This window comes from Glossina fuscipes, unplaced genomic scaffold, assembly GCF_014805625.2.
Source record: "Glossina fuscipes isolate IAEA_lab_2018 unplaced genomic scaffold, Yale_Gfus_2 26, whole genome shotgun sequence".
NCBI classification, from domain to species: Eukaryota; Metazoa; Arthropoda; class Insecta; order Diptera; family Glossinidae; genus Glossina; species Glossina fuscipes.
In genome coordinates this window covers 3147372-3167135 of record NW_023998421.1, presented here as the reverse complement: position 1 = coordinate 3167135, position 19764 = coordinate 3147372, and the positions used below count along the sequence as shown (strand labels likewise).

Genomic DNA, 19764 nt, shown 5'->3' with positions numbered 1-19764 from the left:
GCACGTACATGATAAACTTTAAATTTTGCCAAAATATAAGAGGGTAAATACTTTTCTCTAATAATCGCTGCTAAAATTTTATGATATTGCGTTAGATCCGATGTGAAAAAATTTTAAATTGATTAGTGAATGCAAGTAAGAAACTTTAAAATCATTCCAACTATATGCTGCTACTTATAATATAATTTCAACCATCACAAATGTTTTCAACTAATGTACAAGTACAATCGATCAATACCTTTTATAATATGCCAAAGTAAGTTTAAGAGATTCCATTCACTAAAGACAAATTTGATCCGTTATGTCTGCCTGTCGATCTCTACCCCCTAAATATGGATGTTAAAGGTCTCTACGTTTAAAAAGGGAAAACGAAAATGCAGAGAACTAAAAGTCTTCCAAATTTTTTTTCAAACAATCAAATACTCTGGGGAGAGAGGGAGAGAGAAAGAGATATTTTATATTCTTGGTTTATATGAAAGTGTAGATCTGGAATACATTCAATTTACTAAACGATAAGCTCATCGCTTGCGAAATTCTCTGTGTTACTTTACTTAGATCATCTCAAGAATATAAAATCGCGCAAAGTCATATTTATCTTCATATATATTCCGACAAGTCGAACCTACCATACTTTTCTCCACTGCGTATACATAACGACAAATTCACTTAACGTAACGAATATTGCAGATTTGTCTAAAAATCCCGGCAGGTTTTCCCTTGTTAAGAGCTTCAGCTGAACCAGATTAACGAATGGTATGTCTACACATTTCAATTGCGGAATGCGGTATTGCTAAGCAAAACATTTTTATTTATAGAACAGAAAAAAATTTTATACATTTTCTTTTTTCATAAATTTGTTTTAAAAAAATTGAAATTGATTTTTTCTGCGCGTTTATATATAAGCTTTTTATTTCCTTTTTTTTGAAATTTTTGACCACAGCGAATTTGAAACCGCTTTTGTATGAATGAACACTAAAATCTCTACAATCTTGCTTGTATTTGATTGACGGGCGCACTACAGTAATATATTATTAAGTAATAAACTTTATGAATTGCGCGAGAGTGTCATTCGCAGCACTCGATAGGTTTAGAAATACCTTCGTGCTACCACTTTCTCTCACATGTGTACCGTTTTCAGTACATGCTAAAATCGATTTGTACGATGATCTCAATATTTTAATTTAGGATGTTAGATTGTAAAAATAAATTGAAATTTTTGAGACATGGATCGATAACGATACACTATATGATGTAATGTATAAGCACAAAAACAAAGCATTTATCGAAAATTATTTAATTTTTTAGCGTATTCTGGTAAAGGTATCCTCGACGACGAAAAACGTACATTTTCTGTCATAAACATAAAAGTGAAGCGTTTATTTAAAATTATTGAAATTACTTGCGTGAGCTGATAACGGTACATGTGACGTGGGAATGGCTTCCAATCGTAAGCAGCTTAACAGAAAGCAGGATAACACAAATGACGCAGTTTTCACACAGCCAATAGATTAAGTTAATTTGATAAAATTGTCGAATATCGCAAAACTAAGTGCACAACATATCAGCGCTGCATAAGCTGCATTAACTTAGCTTCTTACCGTTATTTCTTTTAACCAATTTGCTCCTTTCATGAAGGTCTGCGCGAGTCATCTACTAGACGAAACTCTTTGCCAATTTAGTAAAATGTACTTGCTATTGTGAAAACAAATACATGTACATATAAGGGCTTCCTTCGTACATAGCTTCAAAATATCAATTATTCTTTCGGCTATATTGATGATTATTACGCTGAGGAAGAATTTATGCATTTTATCGGGTCCATGCTTCTGTATGTTTGAAGAAGACAGTATAAGCCGATGATATGAACTAGGGGAGTAATTCTCTCGCTAGCTTTGAGCCGTAGCACAAGCTGGGCAATTGGCAAATTCTTATGGGTTTTTTCAACATTCATTCTATGAAGCTTTATATATATGTTTGCAAACTCGTCCCAATAAAGCTCCCCAATAGTGACCAGTTTGCAACCCCAAGCAGCAAAGATTTTTAATAACTTCGAAATTTGTAGAATCTGGACGAGTCTACCGTACCTACTGCGCCGTATTAATGGGCTAATAAATAACTTCCCTTGTTAATCTTTTTGAAAACTCCTGTATCTATAGCAATGAGAAGCTTTGCATTCAAGATATGACTTCTTCTGAAAGGCCTTTAGTAATTTGTAGGTTTTTATTAAATAACCTTCTCCCAAGTAAGTAAAGAGAACAACTGCCAGCAAGCAGTAAATTGCCTACATGTTACATGCCCTAACAAAATATATTTAACACAACCCGCTATTATTAGAAAAGTTTTTTTGGAAAACTGAGAAAGTAAAGATGATTTGAAGACTGCTTGGCAACTAAGCTTGCTATATGTTCAATTTTACAGGCGGCTACCTATCCGTAATAAATGTCCTCATATCAATGACAACTGATAGGAGAAATTAAAACTTTTCACACATTCTGCTTTCTTTTTTTATAATATTACAAAATACGTAGTGAATAAAATGAAAACCTTGAAATGATAGATAGAAGTTATGACAACCGAAGTTTTCTTAATTACATTTTTTTCTCACTAACTGCGTTCCATCATAAACACAAAAATGCAGCATTCCAATGTTTTTTTACAATATAAATTTGCTTTAAGCTATTTAAAAATTCATTTAGACAATTTATGAATTATACTATTTTATCTTTGTACGTACGTACGTTTATAAAATTTTAACTTTACTGCAAAACGCTAGTGTTTTACAACGAGAAACGAAGTTAGACTACGAATGAGGATAGATAGACGCAACCAAATTAAAATTAAAAGATGAAAAGAAAAGAAAATTCATTTTCTATATAAAACAACCGAAGGCATCTAATTTATTCTGAACTTTAATGTTTTCATACGTTTACAGATTCAAGTATTGTATTATCTCTTTTGTTTTATAAGACACTTACAATATATAAAGGTATGTTAAATTTAAGGCATCCATGGTCTTATATGTCTAAACAGCTCATTTGAGACGATTTACGAGTATTCCTTCCTTAAAAGTTCTGAATTGATAGTACAGGTCTGTCCCTTCGTCCAATTATTTATTATAATTGGAAAATCGCTAAACTTAAATATGAAATAGGAAGGCACTTATTCCACACACGGAGAGAATTATACGCAATTCTAAACTGATAATCATATTCGTCTTTCAATCCAATGACACCAAGTAGTCATTGAAAATTCCCTAAAATAAAGTTCGGAAAGCATCGATCAAAGTTGTCCCAACAAACGATCCTCAAATAACTAAAAAGATCAATATTGTCAATAATTTTCAAGCTTTAACGGCTTTTGTTTTCTACTCAAATAGTAGCCTATATGTAAACTCGTTTGAAGTTAATGCAAAAGTTTTGCAATTGTTAAGATGACTGATAACCAAGAACGACCACAAGGCGCATATAATTTTGTTTTACTTTTTTTTTTATTTTTATTTCTATTTCTATTTTCATTTCATTTTATTTTTCATTCTTCTTGTAATCGTTTTGCTGCCGCTTTGCTTTCATGTCGACTTGTAAAGAATCTTAAGTCTATGTTAAGTCTATGCAAAGTCGCCACAAAGCCGTTAACAAATGCTAAATAACTGAATATATAATTGCTTGTAATTAAAAACGAAAACGACAACAAAAAATGTTGAGGGCAAAAGAAAAAAGGAAGAAGACGAGGGAAATACTTCTTTTAATTACATAAAACATAAAAATTAAACAGGAATAGTTTGCAAATTTTAAAAAATGCCGGAATTGTAATCTTTCACTCGCACTGACTTTGATCGGTTCTTACTAAATTCGTTAAAGAAAAACCATTTGAAGATATTAGGTCGCGAGCTTCGCTTACAATGTCGTCACCAGGAAAACGTTGGCGGGTTAAAATCCATATCACTTCTGCATAACAAAAAAAAAAAAGAAGACGAACCATTTTATTTGGATCTATTTCATATATAAACAATTGTTTTGGTCAAATAACTTACTCGTATTAACTATGCCCAGAAAGTCCGTACAAGAGTATACAACAGCATAATTTTCGTAATCCGTACCTAAAACCCAGTAATCACCGGGACCTGCTAAAGCTGCAAAATGAGAATTAATTAATTAAAGCAACTGTTTAATTTACTTAACAATATTTATCTTTAACCGGTTATTATAACACAAGATCACAGGGAAAATTTTATAAAATTAATTACGCAATGTGTAAGCGTTCTGTGCAAAGTACTATTCATTGATTATACTAACGATACACATGAAAATAATTATAAAAGACTGCTATACGTAATACGATTACTTGATTACAGACAGTCGGAATTAACAAGAGATCGAATGCCTAAAGTGCCATAAATTTCGATGAAAAATGTACTCTTTCTGCACTTTAATTAAATCCACGCATCCAGATCTCATGGAAGATCGCGCTTGTGAAATAAAAAATTTTAGTTGATTTGCATAAAAATGTCGTACAATTTAAAAAAAAAAAACACTTGTGCAATTCTAATTTTCCCTTTTACTCACAATAACAGAGTTAATATGCGAAGAAGTAGGTCGGTTACAAGCGCCTTATGACGAGTCTCAACCAATGTGTACAATTTTTATACTATATCTCTAATCGCATCTGTAAACGTGCACACATCAGACAGACACTGCGAATGGGTAAATGTTGTTTCCTAACTTTCATGCGGTAATTCTTGCCTAAAGAATTTAAATACATTTTGAATTTTACATGTAAACATTCGAAATTGTCTTTCAATTACATTGTCTCGAAAGTAAACTTTGCTCCGATTATAATTGTTATATATGGATATAGTTGGTTTGTTGGGATTTATACAACCCCTTTACGGACTTGAGATAGTGGCTAACTAACTAAAGTTGGCCGTGGCCAACGTATAGGCAGTCAAACAAGCGATCGATAGACTACAAATTGGGTCTATCCTAACTTCGTGCACCTTGTCTTAAAAGCAGTGTAGGGCAGAAAAATACGCTCAATCAATATGATTCGGAAGCTAAAAAAGAAAAATCTAATCCATAACGCCTAGTTGAACATTAGTTTTCGATTTGATTATTGTTATTGTAAGCACTTACCGGCAAATCCATCAAATCGTACCTGAAGTTTGCCGGGACTTATGACGTTGGCGACACCTTTAATGCGACTATCTAACCCGGTGCTAAATATTCGTAAAATAAATGCTTCGTAAAACTTCTTTTACTTACTTGTTGTACTTACAGTTTACTTTTTTGAGAATTAAAAACGCTGACTTCGTTGTTACCTAAATTATGGTAATCAGCGTAAATGCATTTGCCGCCGAATTCAAAGATGAATGGATATTTTTCATATTCATACCAACGACCAGAGTACTGAAAATTATGAAAAAATATGAGTTTAATTACTTCAACTTATCTTAAAAAATGGTAAGAAGAAAAGCATTGTCATACTCTATCAACGTCAAAATCCGCCTTAGTTTCCACACTTTTACTACAGGATCCTTTACTGATGGTTTGTGGCGAAACCATCCTTACGGCAATAATCAGAGAAATAAATTGTATTCTATAAAAAAAAAAAAAAAAAAAAAAAAAATTACTTGAGTTAAAAAAAATTGTTCAGTTTTATGCAAAAATTAAGGAGAATTTACTAAATCATATCGCTTTGTTATTGTTCTAAAATTTTGCAACTTTTCTGGTTCACGTTTCTCATTAAACTAAAAACAATGTCAGTTTGTATTATATGTAACTGTTATGAGTGGTTTTTTTATACGACGAACATAAAGCTGTACATATTTATAGCTCTTGTGTAATAATTAAAAATCATATTTTTGCTTTTATTTATTATTTTTACTCTTTATCTTATTGAGTTTATTTTGCACTCTGTTCCGCTGTTTCAATCATTTTCAATATAATATTACCTACAATTATCAGATATATATTCATTGAAATATAATAATTAACATAGATCAATCATATGAACGCAATTAGAATTTTTGTATACCATTTTCAACTGATAATGATGACTGGCCTTATCTCAAATTACAACCGAGAGAGTAGTATAAAAGTAGTATAAAGGTAAACTACGCGATTCGTCAATCATCAACACAAACTGCACCAAGTGTAAGTAAGTTATCTTTATTTAGTATTTCTTAAGTGTTGTAACTTTGATACCCGACATAACATGAGATCGTATAAAATTGATCAGTTTGTTTGTAACACTCAGCACACTCAGATCTAATGCTCAGATCTTATCCGTACAATTTGCGTTTGCCGGCAATTTAAAGACATGCTAAGCACTTTTACTTTACCGCTTCCCTCCAAAATGTGGGTTTTGAGTTGATTAGATGGCTAGAGAGTGACAGTTTAATTTGCATAACATTTATAACATTTAGGTATTATTGATGAGTATTCAAGATTCGTTTTAAAGCGAATGCACCATCATTTCCTTAGTTACCATATATGTCTTCAACACTATTTCCATGTACCGGTGCACACGTGAATGAGTTGATTGTCATCGTTGAAATTTTTATTTTTGTTTTGCTTATTTTATTTAATATTTTTTTTTTTTTTTTTTTTTGCTTGTTTTCTTTGTTATAAGACAACCGATAACTGTTACTAAATATTAAAATAAGCAAAGATAGATTCGCCTTAAGGCGAATATTGAATTCACGTTCATTTAATATGACAAAGCACTGTTCACCGTGAAAGTCTAAAGGAAACCATTTTTTTAGCCTGAATAGAAACGTCATGGAATAATAATATTCAACGAAATTTTAAGTATTAAAAAGAAAATAATTTTCGGAAAATATTAAAAAATTGCAAATTTTGAATCTAAAAAAAAAGAAGCAAAACAAGTAAGAAAATTATATTGAGCCGTGTGCGGATCTTCCAACATAACAAGAACTTTCATTGTTTCTGCCAAATTTGAGGTCGATAGCTTCGTTTTTGCACACAATAGACATTATGCAGACGGAGGGACGAACATGCTTAAATCTGACTTTTGCAGACTTTGATGCTGATCAAAAATATATACACTTTGTGGGGTATCTGAAGCTTCTTTCTGGGCGTTGCCAACGTTTTGGAGAAATGCATATACCTTTGATCCTTCGGTGATGGGTATAAAAAAGGGTAATGTGTATAGCTGAACAAAGAAATAGTATTTTTTATAAATATTATTTTTCGTGTGTGTGCGGATAATTGGAATTAAAAATTTCAATTTTCGCATAAAAATTGCTGGGATCAATTTATCGAAAAAACTTTCCATGTTTCTCTAGATATTTTTCAAAATATTCTGAGAAGTTATAAGAGTTTTGTTAAAAGCCGTTTTAACACTATAATTTAAACTCTAAAGCAAAGTATAGTAGTGCACTGTTATGTAATCATGTTTGCCAAATTAAATTTTTGAATTTTTAAAGTGTCGCTACACCCACAACCATCTTTTTATATCGATCTAAGGATTTTCGTTAACCAAGAAAAAAAAAATTATTGTTTAGAAATTGTAATGCTCCTGAGCTATACTATGTATAGATCGAATAGAGAGTTTCTTTTAATATATGGGCACCGCGTCCTTCAACAGATGTTCACGGCAATAAAAGAATAATTTCTATCATTTCCGCGCTACTTGCAAGACCTCCGTTAGTAGACAGACATACCATAGAATGCGTTTGAAGCATTTTGTGAAGTCACAGAAGAAATTATGCTTCTTTTATATACCGCTAATTACTCAGAAGATGTGCCATTAATGATCAGGGATAATGAGAAAGATGTGAGGAAAGAGAAATACATAAGGCGTGCTTTACCGACGGAGCACTGATTGCAGCTACGACCAAGTAGACTCTATCGCCCTCACTTTTGAACTTTGTAAGCCACAAAAAGAAATCATCTAAGTTTTCTGAGTAATAAAAATCACTGATTATATGAATATTTAGACGGATGGCGTTCCATAAATAGATGACGTAAATATCTTATAAGAATGATAATGGAAATTTAATGGAATTTAATTTTTTTTTTCGCAGATCTTTCAGCTTCACAGACTTTCGTTAATAGATATATACATAAATATGAAAGCTACAATTCATGTTTCTATCTAATTTTGCGAATTCCACTGCCTGCTCAAGGGCAGAAAGGTAGCTTAACTGAAGTTGACAACAAAATGAACTCGGAAGCACTTATCCTAAGTATTGCTAATAGAACAACCAAATTGAGTAATATTTATAAAATTATCATATGTATGTAAACATAGAATTAGTAAAATAGATAGTAAACTAAAAACAAAAATTATTAAAAATAAAAATATATAAAGAGAAGGAACCACTTATATAGTTGAAAAAAAAATCGAAGATTAAAGTAGCTTCTGCAAAGTAAGTCTGACTTCTAGGCTTGTTCTTTCGCTACAAGCAATAATGAGGATATTTTCCCAAATCAATTTAGAGCTCAATTCAGTTGTAGGCACTATATCCCTCAGATCCTTATAATACAATGACCTTTGATTGCTGTTTCTAGTATAAGAATTATATTCTTATTTGTTGCTTTCAATGCATTCAACTCTAATCATGACTTAGGAAAGCCATCAGTGTATATCTCCCTCAGTGTTACAAAACAATTATTATTTACGTAATTAATTTTTTTTTTAAAATAGCATTTAAAACACACCATAGATGTGATGAAGATTTTTTAATATTTATTGCCTTTAAGTTGCTTAAAAAATAATAATCTCAACAAAAGTTAAATAAAAAAATAAATCAATTTGAGAAGCTGTGTTATCAACATTTTCACCATTTCCTCGCATAAAGCGCCCTCTATATGTCAGTAAACAAAATTGTACAAATGTGTGCACTGCCTTGCCGTCACAAGAATAATTTCAAAACTAACCGCTTTTACGAATGCTCTGCCAAAATATTGTCAAGGCATTACATGCATTAATTACATGCATAAATACCCAGATCATAAATATTCATATTTATGGTCGAGGATATTTGACTGAAGAACGAACGCTATTGAAAATGGTTTCTAATCAACTGCTCCCCACACAATGACATTTCAAAATAAAGATAATAAGTTCTAATTTTCTTGACAAACGTCGCTGTATAATATATATGTGTACCGTCCTTCTAAATTGGCGTAAAAAGTGTGGTTAGGCTGGGCTAATTTTTTGAACCCCCTGTAATAAAAATGTTCCTACGAAAACGAAAAATATTTCATGGTAAAAATTGGTTCGTTCTAGTAAATTGACAAGATGTAGTATACTTGCAATGTATTAACTGCGAACATCTCGTTTTATTTTTTCATAATAGGTATTTAAAGAATCTGCTTATAATTTATAGACTGTCCAGCAATCAAATACCAGACTATTAGAAGCTCTACCTAATGCTCTATACAACGCTTTAAAAAATACTTGAACAAGAAAACTATGACGCAACATTGAAGATACAGCGTAACCTCGAAAGTTAGTGCGGTTTTTTTGTAGAGTTCTTTGTAGAACTCTCCATATGAACTCAATACATAGAACTAGAGAAATTTTTCGATACTTTATCGATAAAGAGAAAAGAAAAATAAATCATTCTAAAAATCAACACAAAACAGATGTTTATATAATGTATAGAAGTAAAGCGTGGTAGTTCAGTTAGAAAGAGAGAAACACTTGTAGAATATACAGAAAGTAAAGCGTGGTGGTACAGTTCAAGAGGAGAACCACTTGTAGAATTTAAAGAAAGTAAAGCGTGGTGGTACAGTTCAAAAGGAGAACCACTTGTAGAATTTAAAGAAAGTAAAGCGTGGTAGTTCAGTCCAAAAGGAGAAACTCAAATAAAAGAGAGAAACACTTGGAGAATGTATCGAAATAAAGCGTGGAAGTTCAGTTAGAAAGAGAGAAACACTTGTATAATGCAAAGAAAATAAACTTTTATATTATTTGGAAAGAGTGACATTATATAATAACACTCTCCCTGGTGAACGGATTAAAGAGAGATGAGGGACGCAATTTCCATTAAGAGTTTCATTCCATTCCAACATTACTTTCTGTGTTTGTTTGTCATCATTTTTATCGCTTTAACGTTCTAGCATGTTTTTTAATAAGGAAGTTATTAAAAAAAACAAAGTCTTTTGCCAAAAGGTTGAGTGTTTTTGGAACCAATCCAGATCCGATGCGTTTGAAATACAAAATGTCTTTAAAAATGATTTGATTAATCCAAATGAAATGCCTACAGTGCAGTAATTTCTTTAATTGTAAGTCAGCTTTGGTCAACAGCAACTTCCCTATATAGACACAAGAATACCCTACATCGGCGTACCGTTATTCGTGTAAGGACTTTTCAAAATAGGGTACGTTATATAAGAAGTGGTCGAAAAAGTGATTCGTTTCGAACCGTTTTGAATAGCGTTCATCCTTGCGTCAAAGAACGTCGGTGTACCAGATATCGTCAAAAAATCTCAAAAATTGCGGCCTATTGATTGAACGCGAAAAGACCAGAGGGGCAGATCAACCAAGAGGCTTAAATGGATTCAGAAAATGATTCTCAATCGACAGGTATAATAAAATTGGTGTCTTTGTCAAGTCTTTCTATGTGCCGCATAAGTAGTATAGAGTACAAAAAGATAACAAGAAAGTGCGTTGTTTTCTTTTACAACTAGTCACTGATCGCACTCTTTAGATCAATAGTGATTTGGCTCACTAGGTAGGTCGCGTGCCTACGAGTCAGTCCCTGTGTCCCCGTGTTCCTGTGTCCAAATTTCAAGTACGGTAGAGTTTTCTTTGGTCGCAGCCCCAGTGAATGCTCGGTCAGTAAATGCCATAACATTTATCGATTAGAGACGCATCCGCTAGACGGCGGCCATCACCTCCTTGTTTCTTTCTCTCTCCACACGAAAGAAGACCATTTAATTTGTGTGATCATCCACTAAGAATATTGAGCGACGTGAAAACTTTCAGTGATGAAGAAATGGGATACTTTATCGTTTCACTGACGCCTTGTTCGGTACTACAAGCTGGCAAATAAGTCCAATGTAATTCTATTCTACTATTCCTTTTCTCTCCTCCTGCCTTGTTGTCAGCACATTCAGTGCCGATTAAACGTTACAAACGTTATGCACTATAGATAAAAAAGAAGAAGAAAAAAAACGTTACAGACTTATTTATCTCCTACCCGTCGAATATGAATGGATAACGATTGCTTGCAATGCACGCATCTATAGTTATGTACTGATATCCAGGTATTCATAAATTTATTTATATTATATGGGATCAACTAATTGGGTTAAATTGGGTTAAATATGTGTTTATACAGTATTTAAGCTGATATTAAATTTTAATGAAATTTTCTTTTCCATTAAAATCCTTTTAACTTTATGCCAACCACTCAACAATTTTAGTGGTTGCATCAGGTAAATTACATTTTCGTTTCGACTTTAATAAAAGCGACGACATTAAATCAACTAAATGACGAACAATGTTTGTAACAAAAATCAAAATGTTGTTTGCGCCTAAGTGAAAAGGTATATAATTAAATGGACGCTAAGCTCTTATTAGCAAATAAATGCGATAGTATCTTAATTTGAGAATTTATTGAATTTATAAGAGCTCATAACTTCCAAAGCGAGTTCGCCTTTCGTGCAGGGCTCGTGAGATTCGTTTTGAGTTATTTCACTGTTTCTTTCATTACACTTGAAATTTTGTTTTATATTCGACGCAGTTATAAAAGCACTATTCTCCTGTGTACATACTCGTTTATATTTTTATTTTTTTTTTTTTGTATATTACATTGCCTGTGCTTGGTTTGCCTTTTCTCTGTTGGCATTTAAATTTAATTACTTTATAAATCCAAATATGCCTGCACACATCAACTTGCACATGTAAGCCATATCATAGACAGTAGCCGTATGTTTAAATGTACGTTGGAAAGAGGCATTTTATGTCACAAAATAAACACGCGTGTGCTCGAATTGCCTAAAAGAATGCACTAAAGAGTATGAATATAAGCATAGTAAGTAGAGTGCAATATTATGCGCAGAGATTCATTGACTTTAGTGGTCATCAGCACATAATGCATGATAAACAGTGCGTTTGAAAACAAAACATATACGAATGTTATATTCGACCACGTCCGAATTTTTTATACCCATCGCAGTTTGACACGTACCAATAATATATAGATTTTATAAAGTCCCTCAATCTTTGCAAGCCTTGATAAAAGAATCAAATATCCTAAAATATTGAATGGGCGCGGTCATATTCTTCAGTTTTTGTGCATGTGCAGCGGGATCATCCACAGAATATATACTCAAGAGCAAGTTTTAATTATTCTTGAAAACATATTTGGTCTCAGTTTGGTTTCACTAATTTTTAACACTCACCTATGTGCATGAATGGCTGCATTGTTGTAACCAGAAGAATGTTTACCACGGACAGACATACGGGCAGACATGATAAAATCGGTTTCGAACTTGAGGCCAATCAAAAATATCATTTATGGTATGTCTTACGGCTGCTGCTGATTGTTACAAGCGTCTTAGTAAAATGAATATACTCTCATCCTATGGTGGTTTAGTTTTAAAAACATTTGTTTATTATAAAAGTAATTTCTGTAAACGTGTGCGCTTAAGTTCATTACTCAGGCTAGCAGCTAATTTCATTTAAAGTTTATTAATGTAATATATACGTAATTCATTTGCGTGCATTTGTTTTTCTTTTTTCCTACTGATCACAGTTCGTTAACCATTTGTAACCGCAGGGTAATCTCATAAATTTCTTATTCTTTTGTTTCATGAAAATTTGAATTAATTTATCCATCGCCAGCTATCCCTTTCCTTTCATTTTCTCTGTTCACTATGCGTGCGTAGTCTCTTTTCTATGCATATTCTCTGCTATTGCTTCAAGATTTGGATGACCTACGTATTCTTATACATCTATCTGTGACCTATTAGTCGAAGATATTACATTGGACGGATTACGTCACTTACAAAAATAAAAATTACGGTTATTTTAGTTTATGAGTAAGTAAGCCAAAAGTTTATTTTCATTCCATTTTAAAATATAGGTGCTATCAAGTTATGGTGCCCTGCGCACGTGTCTCCAATTTGGGCCATTTTCAATGATATTTGGCGTGCAAGAGCTTTCAAAGTTATAAACAGACTGATGAGCAGATGGACATGCTTAGATCGATTCATAAGCTGATAGTGATCAAGAAGATATTTATTTTATCTGATCTTGAAAGCTTATTTCTAGCTGGTGCAAACACTTCCACAAAACGAATATACCCTCATCTTTCGGTGGTGAGTGTAAAGAAGAAACTTGGCCCGGTTTGTGCGATATCGACTAAACTTGACGCCACACATTGTAGTGTGTCTACTATCCGCAACTATCGAGTTTGTTCAATCGAGTGTATTCGAAATTGCGAATCATAAGCCGGTCCCTTGTTTGTCATTTACACAATCACTAATACAAAGTAACCACGTATGGCCACATTTTGAATTAAAATATCATGCGAAACACTCTCTCTCTCTGCTTGTTTCCTCTTTAGACGAAAATGAGGGCAGTCCGCGAGCAATACTTTCGGTCGCGGTACTTGAAAATAATCTACACTGTGGCCTTACCCTACCGAAAATTGCTAATTATTCTAAATATTAAATGGCATCCTCGTATTTTAGCAAACCGTAAGGCATTGTTCATATTATTCACGTGTATTCTTCCTACATAAACATCGTCAATCGATTTAATCATGCCATTGTCTCACGATTATGATTTCAAAACTATAATTATGCACCACTGCATTCGTAACGAAAAGTTATGTATTTAACTTTTCGTGGGCTTTCACTTAAAACGTTGCTTCACTTTTCTGCTTTTGCTTATTAATGCCACAGGATAAATAAATAGTCACGAACGATTATTCGCAATTGCCAAAGCGAGAGCAAATCTTACAATCCGCGTTTCTGTAATCTTTTATCAACTATTCAGACATTGCACATGAATATTATTTTTCTATTTCTATATCTTTCTTAAAAATATGCGATTTTTTTGCAATAAAATACATATGTACATATGTTTATATGCATTTTAAAATTTTTATATAACAATTGTCAGCTTTTGATTCTTTCCTTTAACCAAAATAGAAAACATTTAAGCGAGTAAAGTATGCATCCATTTTGGATTTTTTTCTCTCCTCATATGTCCGTTGCTTTGAAATATTTCTGCCGACTACTTTGTTCACCAGTAATTGTTGTTGCTGTAATCTTTTAGCGCGTGCTTCTTCGAAATATTTATCGATAACTTCATAGTCGTCATCGCTGTCATATTCGTCAGATTCATCGGAACCGTAATTGATGTTATCTTCTGTAGCCTGCGTTCGAGTTGAAGATATAATTAATACCAAAGTGCCGACTAAACACAACTGCATTGTTATTCCGCTTAGCGTGCACACGACTTGATGCACCATATGACTTCTTAACTGCCAAATATTTCTACCAATTATTAAGAATAAATTTTTCAATGTGTAAATCACTTGCCGAACCGTAGAGGTATACTAGCTTTGTGCTATTGCTTGTAAGAGTGTATAATGAGCATGAGAAAAAGTTGATAAAGTACGTATGGTTTCTCTCAGTAAGACTTTGAACCGATTTACTTCGTTCTGTTCATATGGCTGTTGTTCCATCATGTTCATCACAAGGGATTGAAATGCTTTTGATCTCAAGAGTTTCGATTGAAAACTCCAGTCTGAAAATTGAGGCAAGTAACAGCGACGCCCATGCATTAAAAATTATATCGACTATTACACTACAGCACATCTTGGTCCAACATCCAAAGCACGCAATTTCGATGATCGCCTTAAACCGTAACAAGAAAATTGATATGAATCTACAAATTCGCCCATAAAGGATGGGAAAAAATATTTTCACCTAGAAGTAGTAGTTCAGTGTAAAAATGACCCCAATTTTTTGATGCGGTGGTTGTCAAGAATTCGTCCACAATCGAATGTAAATTAAAAATCAAAGCTACGTGTTTTAAATGATTCAGACGGTTAAGAACGGTCGAATAATGAAATTCATTACATTGCAATACTTCGCAAATCGTGGTGTGTGATGTAATCAATCGCAGCCGGTTTATCTGATCGATCGCTATTCATAAGCAAGAAAATGTTGGCAAACGTAAACGTTAGCAGCTTGTGCATGGACTTTGTTTATGCCGCAAAAATTGACTGCTGTTTCAACTAAAGCAAATCGCTACCAATAAGAAACGAGGCCGAAAGCATCAACGCAACTATGATTCAAAGCTTGGCTGTGCTAATAAAATATCATAGCATTCAAATAATCAATTGAATCAGTCAGTACCATTAAATACTTACATAAATTATTACAATATTTCTTAGCCATTGATGTTCTTGTTTATCGAACTTCAAAAAAACATCAAAAGCAACGAAAGATTAGCTGATCAAGCGAAACTTGCACATGATGAATTTTACCAACTTTTGGTTGGCATTGTATTGTCTTCATACTAAACCTTACTCGCCCTTACTTGACCAAAGATGCGTAAGATTTCACACAAATGAAACAATATAAGAGAGCTAAGGCACAATAATTATATGTGGAACAAACGTGTTATAAATTGCTTTAGTTTCACTTTTGTTGTATAATTTTTCTATAAAAAAACCATGACATCTACATTAAGTAATAAAAATTAATAGGTTTCAGAAAGCTCTGCGAGTACAGGAGTGAACAATAATTGAACGGTGACACGAATCATTCGAAGTACATATTAAACAGTACGAGCCTTAGTTTGAATACATCGGTCGATACGTGATGTAAGTTGGAGTGGATTTGGTGATTATTATGTATTCAAATTAAATTAACTACAAGACATAGTATTACAACTAATTATAAACGCTTAGGATAGAATACAGTCCGAGGACAAATAAGGAAACACTTATGTCCTAATTCTATTCCTAAATTTTTATCTGCTCATTTCCATAACTTCGTAACACTCCCTAGTTATATGCGTAGAATATCAATTTCGAAATAAGAAAAAAACTCAGAATGTACTAAGAAATGGTTACCCCACCTAGATAATCCTAACCAAAATTAGAACGACAACAAGGTAAAGCATCCAGGCATTTACTTTCAGTTTTTGCTTTCAGAAATTATGAGGGCATCATGTCATAAAGATTATAATTGTCATTAAGAGATCGACGCACAGATCGCAGGTAGTGGGCGATTCCCCTCATAGTTGGTACGAGAAATACAAATATTTATCTCTTTGCAAAAATGGTGAGTAACACTCTCTAAACCACAAACATCTACTTTAAAACGACTCTCTGCCGGCTTTTGGGCAGAGATTCGATGGAGTGTGTACAAGGGCAACGTGTCATATTTGTCTTACGTGGGCTGGGGTGGAACCTCAATTTCAATCTTTCTCCTTACGTCAACTCTCTGAAATTGGTTCGTCTGACAAATTCTTAATAGGCGAAGACCACCACTTGTAGTTACCTTTATAGTTAAATGAATAAATGGGGATACCTAGCAGCCTTACTTAGGAAAATTTATACTAAAATTTCGTAAGTAAGGTCGAGGCGCCATATCCCAGTAAACTTACGTTTTTGTTTTTAATCTCTTTTATGTTGCGTTGAAGAACACTAACGACTATTCCCTTTTTCTGATTGGCTTAGCCGGATCAAAATATTAATAGTTCGTTTACTATACGTTCCACATATTAGTATTGAATAGGTTTTGCTAGTACAATATAAATAACTATAAATTGAGTGCTGCGACGTAGATAGTATTAATACAACAATACGCAAGGCCAAATACAAAATTTGTAACTCTAAGCTTCTTTGTATAACGTGAACGGCTTTCGTGTACTAGTCGAACAAATAAATAAGCGAATAGGCACCTCTAATTCGGGGACCAGATTCATATAATTAATATTAGATTCTTTTTTCTATGGGCAATGTATCGTCTCGCTTTGCTCATGCGAGCATATATCATACGTTACTCTGTATTTCTTCATAAAATACAATAGAAAAAGTATACTTTTTGTGGTAATCGAAGTTTATTGAAAATTGTTCACGAAATGTTTAATCAATACACGGGAACGTTAGAGCCAAACGAAATGTGAAATTATTCTTTTCTTAAGAAATTATAATGGTTTGTATTTACAATTTGGTTTTGTTTTATTTATGTACTTTTTTTATACGGTTTGTCGAGTAACGTTAAAAGCCGAAATTATTTCTTGTTAGGATTAGACACCAAGAGGTTTACTTCTTTGTAAATTGAACGAGTCTTGGTTCCACTTTTGTCCGACTTTTTCGCGTACATGGACATAGTTTCCTCCACTGACTTTCCATCTTGACGGCCGTAAAATGCACGAACAACAGGAATTTTGTCTTTGTCCTCCCGGCTTATTTCTTGCGTCGATACAATAATGAATCCCGAAATAATTAACCAATATAACCGCATTATTTTCTCGTTGTAATGTTACTTAACTTTCGAATAGCTTGGACATATACTAAAAGAAAACTTGCAATTTGCTTTATTCATATATAATTTATATGTTAGACGGTTCGCAAATAGTATTCGATTGTTGGCAAAAGTGTAAACGCATACTTACGTGTTTTAAGTTTTTCATATAGGCAAGCGAAGACTTGCCCTTTGTTCTTTAAATTAAAATTGATTTGGGTCGTTGTAAATCGCAAAAAGGAACAATTCGTCTAAGTCAATTCGTTCGCCATCATTATGGCATGAAAACAGAATTTCTATTTTCCACCAATATAGCAATGCCCATAATTGCAATGAAGAGCTTGGCCTGTTACCGCGACATCAAAACTTTTATGACAGGCCAAGGCCAATCAGTAAACGATTCTATGTGAAACGAATGAATTACAGTCTTGTTCTTGTGTGTATTTTTATTATTTTTTTTTCTTTAATTTTATTAAGCGTAAATATAATGAGCGAATACAGTGCTATTTAAATTGAAAAAATCTTGAAAAATATAACTGCGCTTCAATTTATATTATTTAATTTTGATAAACATAATTCTAATGTCATTGGTATTCATAGCATCTGCGAATACGCTTCATTCTCTGAATGGATTAAAGCTTGTCTCTCCGTCCCATATTCTTGTCTTTAAATTTCAGGTCAGTTTTTTAGATAGTTTGATGAAATTTTTATTATACGAACATGTGTTGGCCTAGCTACAAATCCTATCGGATACGGATTGAAACGGGCCGTTTTTCTGATCAAAAATAAAGTTACCAACCGCACATGTCTAATCTCCAAATTTCCATGAGAATTGTATTTTCATATAAACATTCATACTACCAAAGTCGAACCACGTAAGTCTCTTGTTTAATTGGCACACTCTATACACTCTATGATGGCCATCGACGAAGAACAACGAAATCAGTGAAAAGGAAATTCATAAACTTGAGGCAAGTTAGTTCATGCTTCGCTCCCCTCCCATACAAGACGTCTTATGAAGACTTTCTCCTTATCAGGGCATAAGAAGTGTGTATGACGAATTGTATTACGCTAAGCGGTGTAGAAAATGTATTTGTTTGCTTTTAATCGACTGTAATGTTACTTCTTCCAAATGAACCTACTTTTTTTTTCTGACAAAGTCAAACCGGGATACGGCTTTCATTATTCATAATATACGTAAATATTATTCTTTTGCTTATCAATGCAAATTTATTTACCGTAGATAAAAAGTGTCCGTCTTCATGCATTCCTGCTTATAATTTGAGATTGAGAAAATTTTCAGTTCTGTTGCATTGAACTTAAAGTAATGAACTTTTCGTGAAAACATCAAGTCGAAATTTGAATAAAACTAAGATTACTATCCTCGAATTTTTCTTGAACGAAATGTAATACGTTGCAAGCATATACCCAAAAAGCTTCTAACGCTTTGCAAAACATCATCGGTTATGCAGACATGACAATATAACACCCTTCGTAGAGAACTGACCACAAAAATGACATGGCGTCATTTGATATGACTCACAGAAACTTGTTTGAATGCAAACGTAGTAAGGTAGGAACTTTTCAGTTGTGTGAGGAAACAATTCCGCAACCACATACTAAAACTTGCGGACAAGAGCATCTTCAAAATAGAAAAAAAATGCCGAAATTTTCAAAAAATCCCAGTTGATATTGAGAGAAGTTATGGTATCCTTCTGATTGGCATTGTAACTAAAAAAGCAAGCCAAAATCTGTCAGCGTAAACTCATAAAGGTACCTTATCTGTAGCTAAGAGGGCTTATTATCGCCATTGCACAAACTATAAAAACCTGCGCAAAAAGGGTTTAATTTATTTGATAAATCGGTACGGAAATCTGAAATTTGCAATTTTTTTAGCAGACCCGTAGCCCACTTTTCGCCAGCGAACGAACTATCAAAGGAAAACTTAATATGAACATGCACGCAAATCATTTTTTAGCCAGCACAAAAGTTGTGCGCAGCACGATTGAAATAAAAGCAAATAGTTGGATGAGAAGGTTGAGAAAGCCGAATAGCCTTGTTAAAGGACTTGACTGGAGGACTATAACTGGAGGACTGGAGGACTATATAAGCACTTACGTTTCTTTTAATGTACAATATTTGTAATTTTTGAGTAAATATTTTTTTTATTTTTTTTTTTTAATTTTCTCTTTATATTCTCATCTTAAATGATGTGTTATTTACCTGCCCTAGCAGTATTATGGAGTACTAAGAATGTTTACGTTAAACTATAATACATGTGGCCTAAATTTAATTG

The 19764-nt window shown here is 33.1% G+C and overlaps 1 protein-coding gene and 1 long non-coding RNA gene across 2 annotated transcripts; both read right to left on the bottom strand.

Annotated features, from left to right (window-relative positions):
• Positions 1–3131: 3131 nt before the first annotated feature.
• LOC119635528 (apolipoprotein D-like) lies at positions 3132–5772 on the bottom strand. The gene is made up of 6 exons (XM_038030357.1): positions 5678–5772; positions 5481–5592; positions 5272–5402; positions 5130–5212; positions 4031–4129; positions 3132–3944 (listed from the first exon to the last, which is right to left on the bottom strand). The coding sequence occupies exons 2-6, from the start codon at positions 5556–5558 to the stop codon at positions 3814–3816; spliced, it is 522 nt and encodes a 173-aa protein (XP_037886285.1). The 5' UTR covers positions 5559–5592; positions 5678–5772; the 3' UTR covers positions 3132–3813.
• An 8516-nt stretch (positions 5773–14288) lies between these two features.
• On the bottom strand, positions 14289–15293 carry LOC119635533. Its single transcript, XR_005247068.1, has 3 exons — positions 15079–15293; positions 14916–15011; positions 14289–14843 (listed from the first exon to the last, which is right to left on the bottom strand). It is a non-coding gene; the product is annotated as an uncharacterized LOC119635533 (long non-coding RNA).
• Positions 15294–19764: the final 4471 nt, after the last annotated feature.

Coding starts and splice junctions, on each gene's coding strand:
- LOC119635528 (XM_038030357.1), bottom strand. CDS start 5,558: ATGGTTTCGCCACAAACCATCAGTAAAGGATCCTGTAGTAAAAGTGTG. Junction 5,403..5,480: donor CGGATTTTGACGTTGATAGA/GTATGACAATGC, acceptor CATAATTTTCAG/TACTCTGGTCGTTGGTATGA. Junction 4,130..5,129: donor ACGATTTGATGGATTTGCCG/GTAAGTGCTTAC, acceptor CTCATTTTGCAG/CTTTAGCAGGTCCCGGTGAT.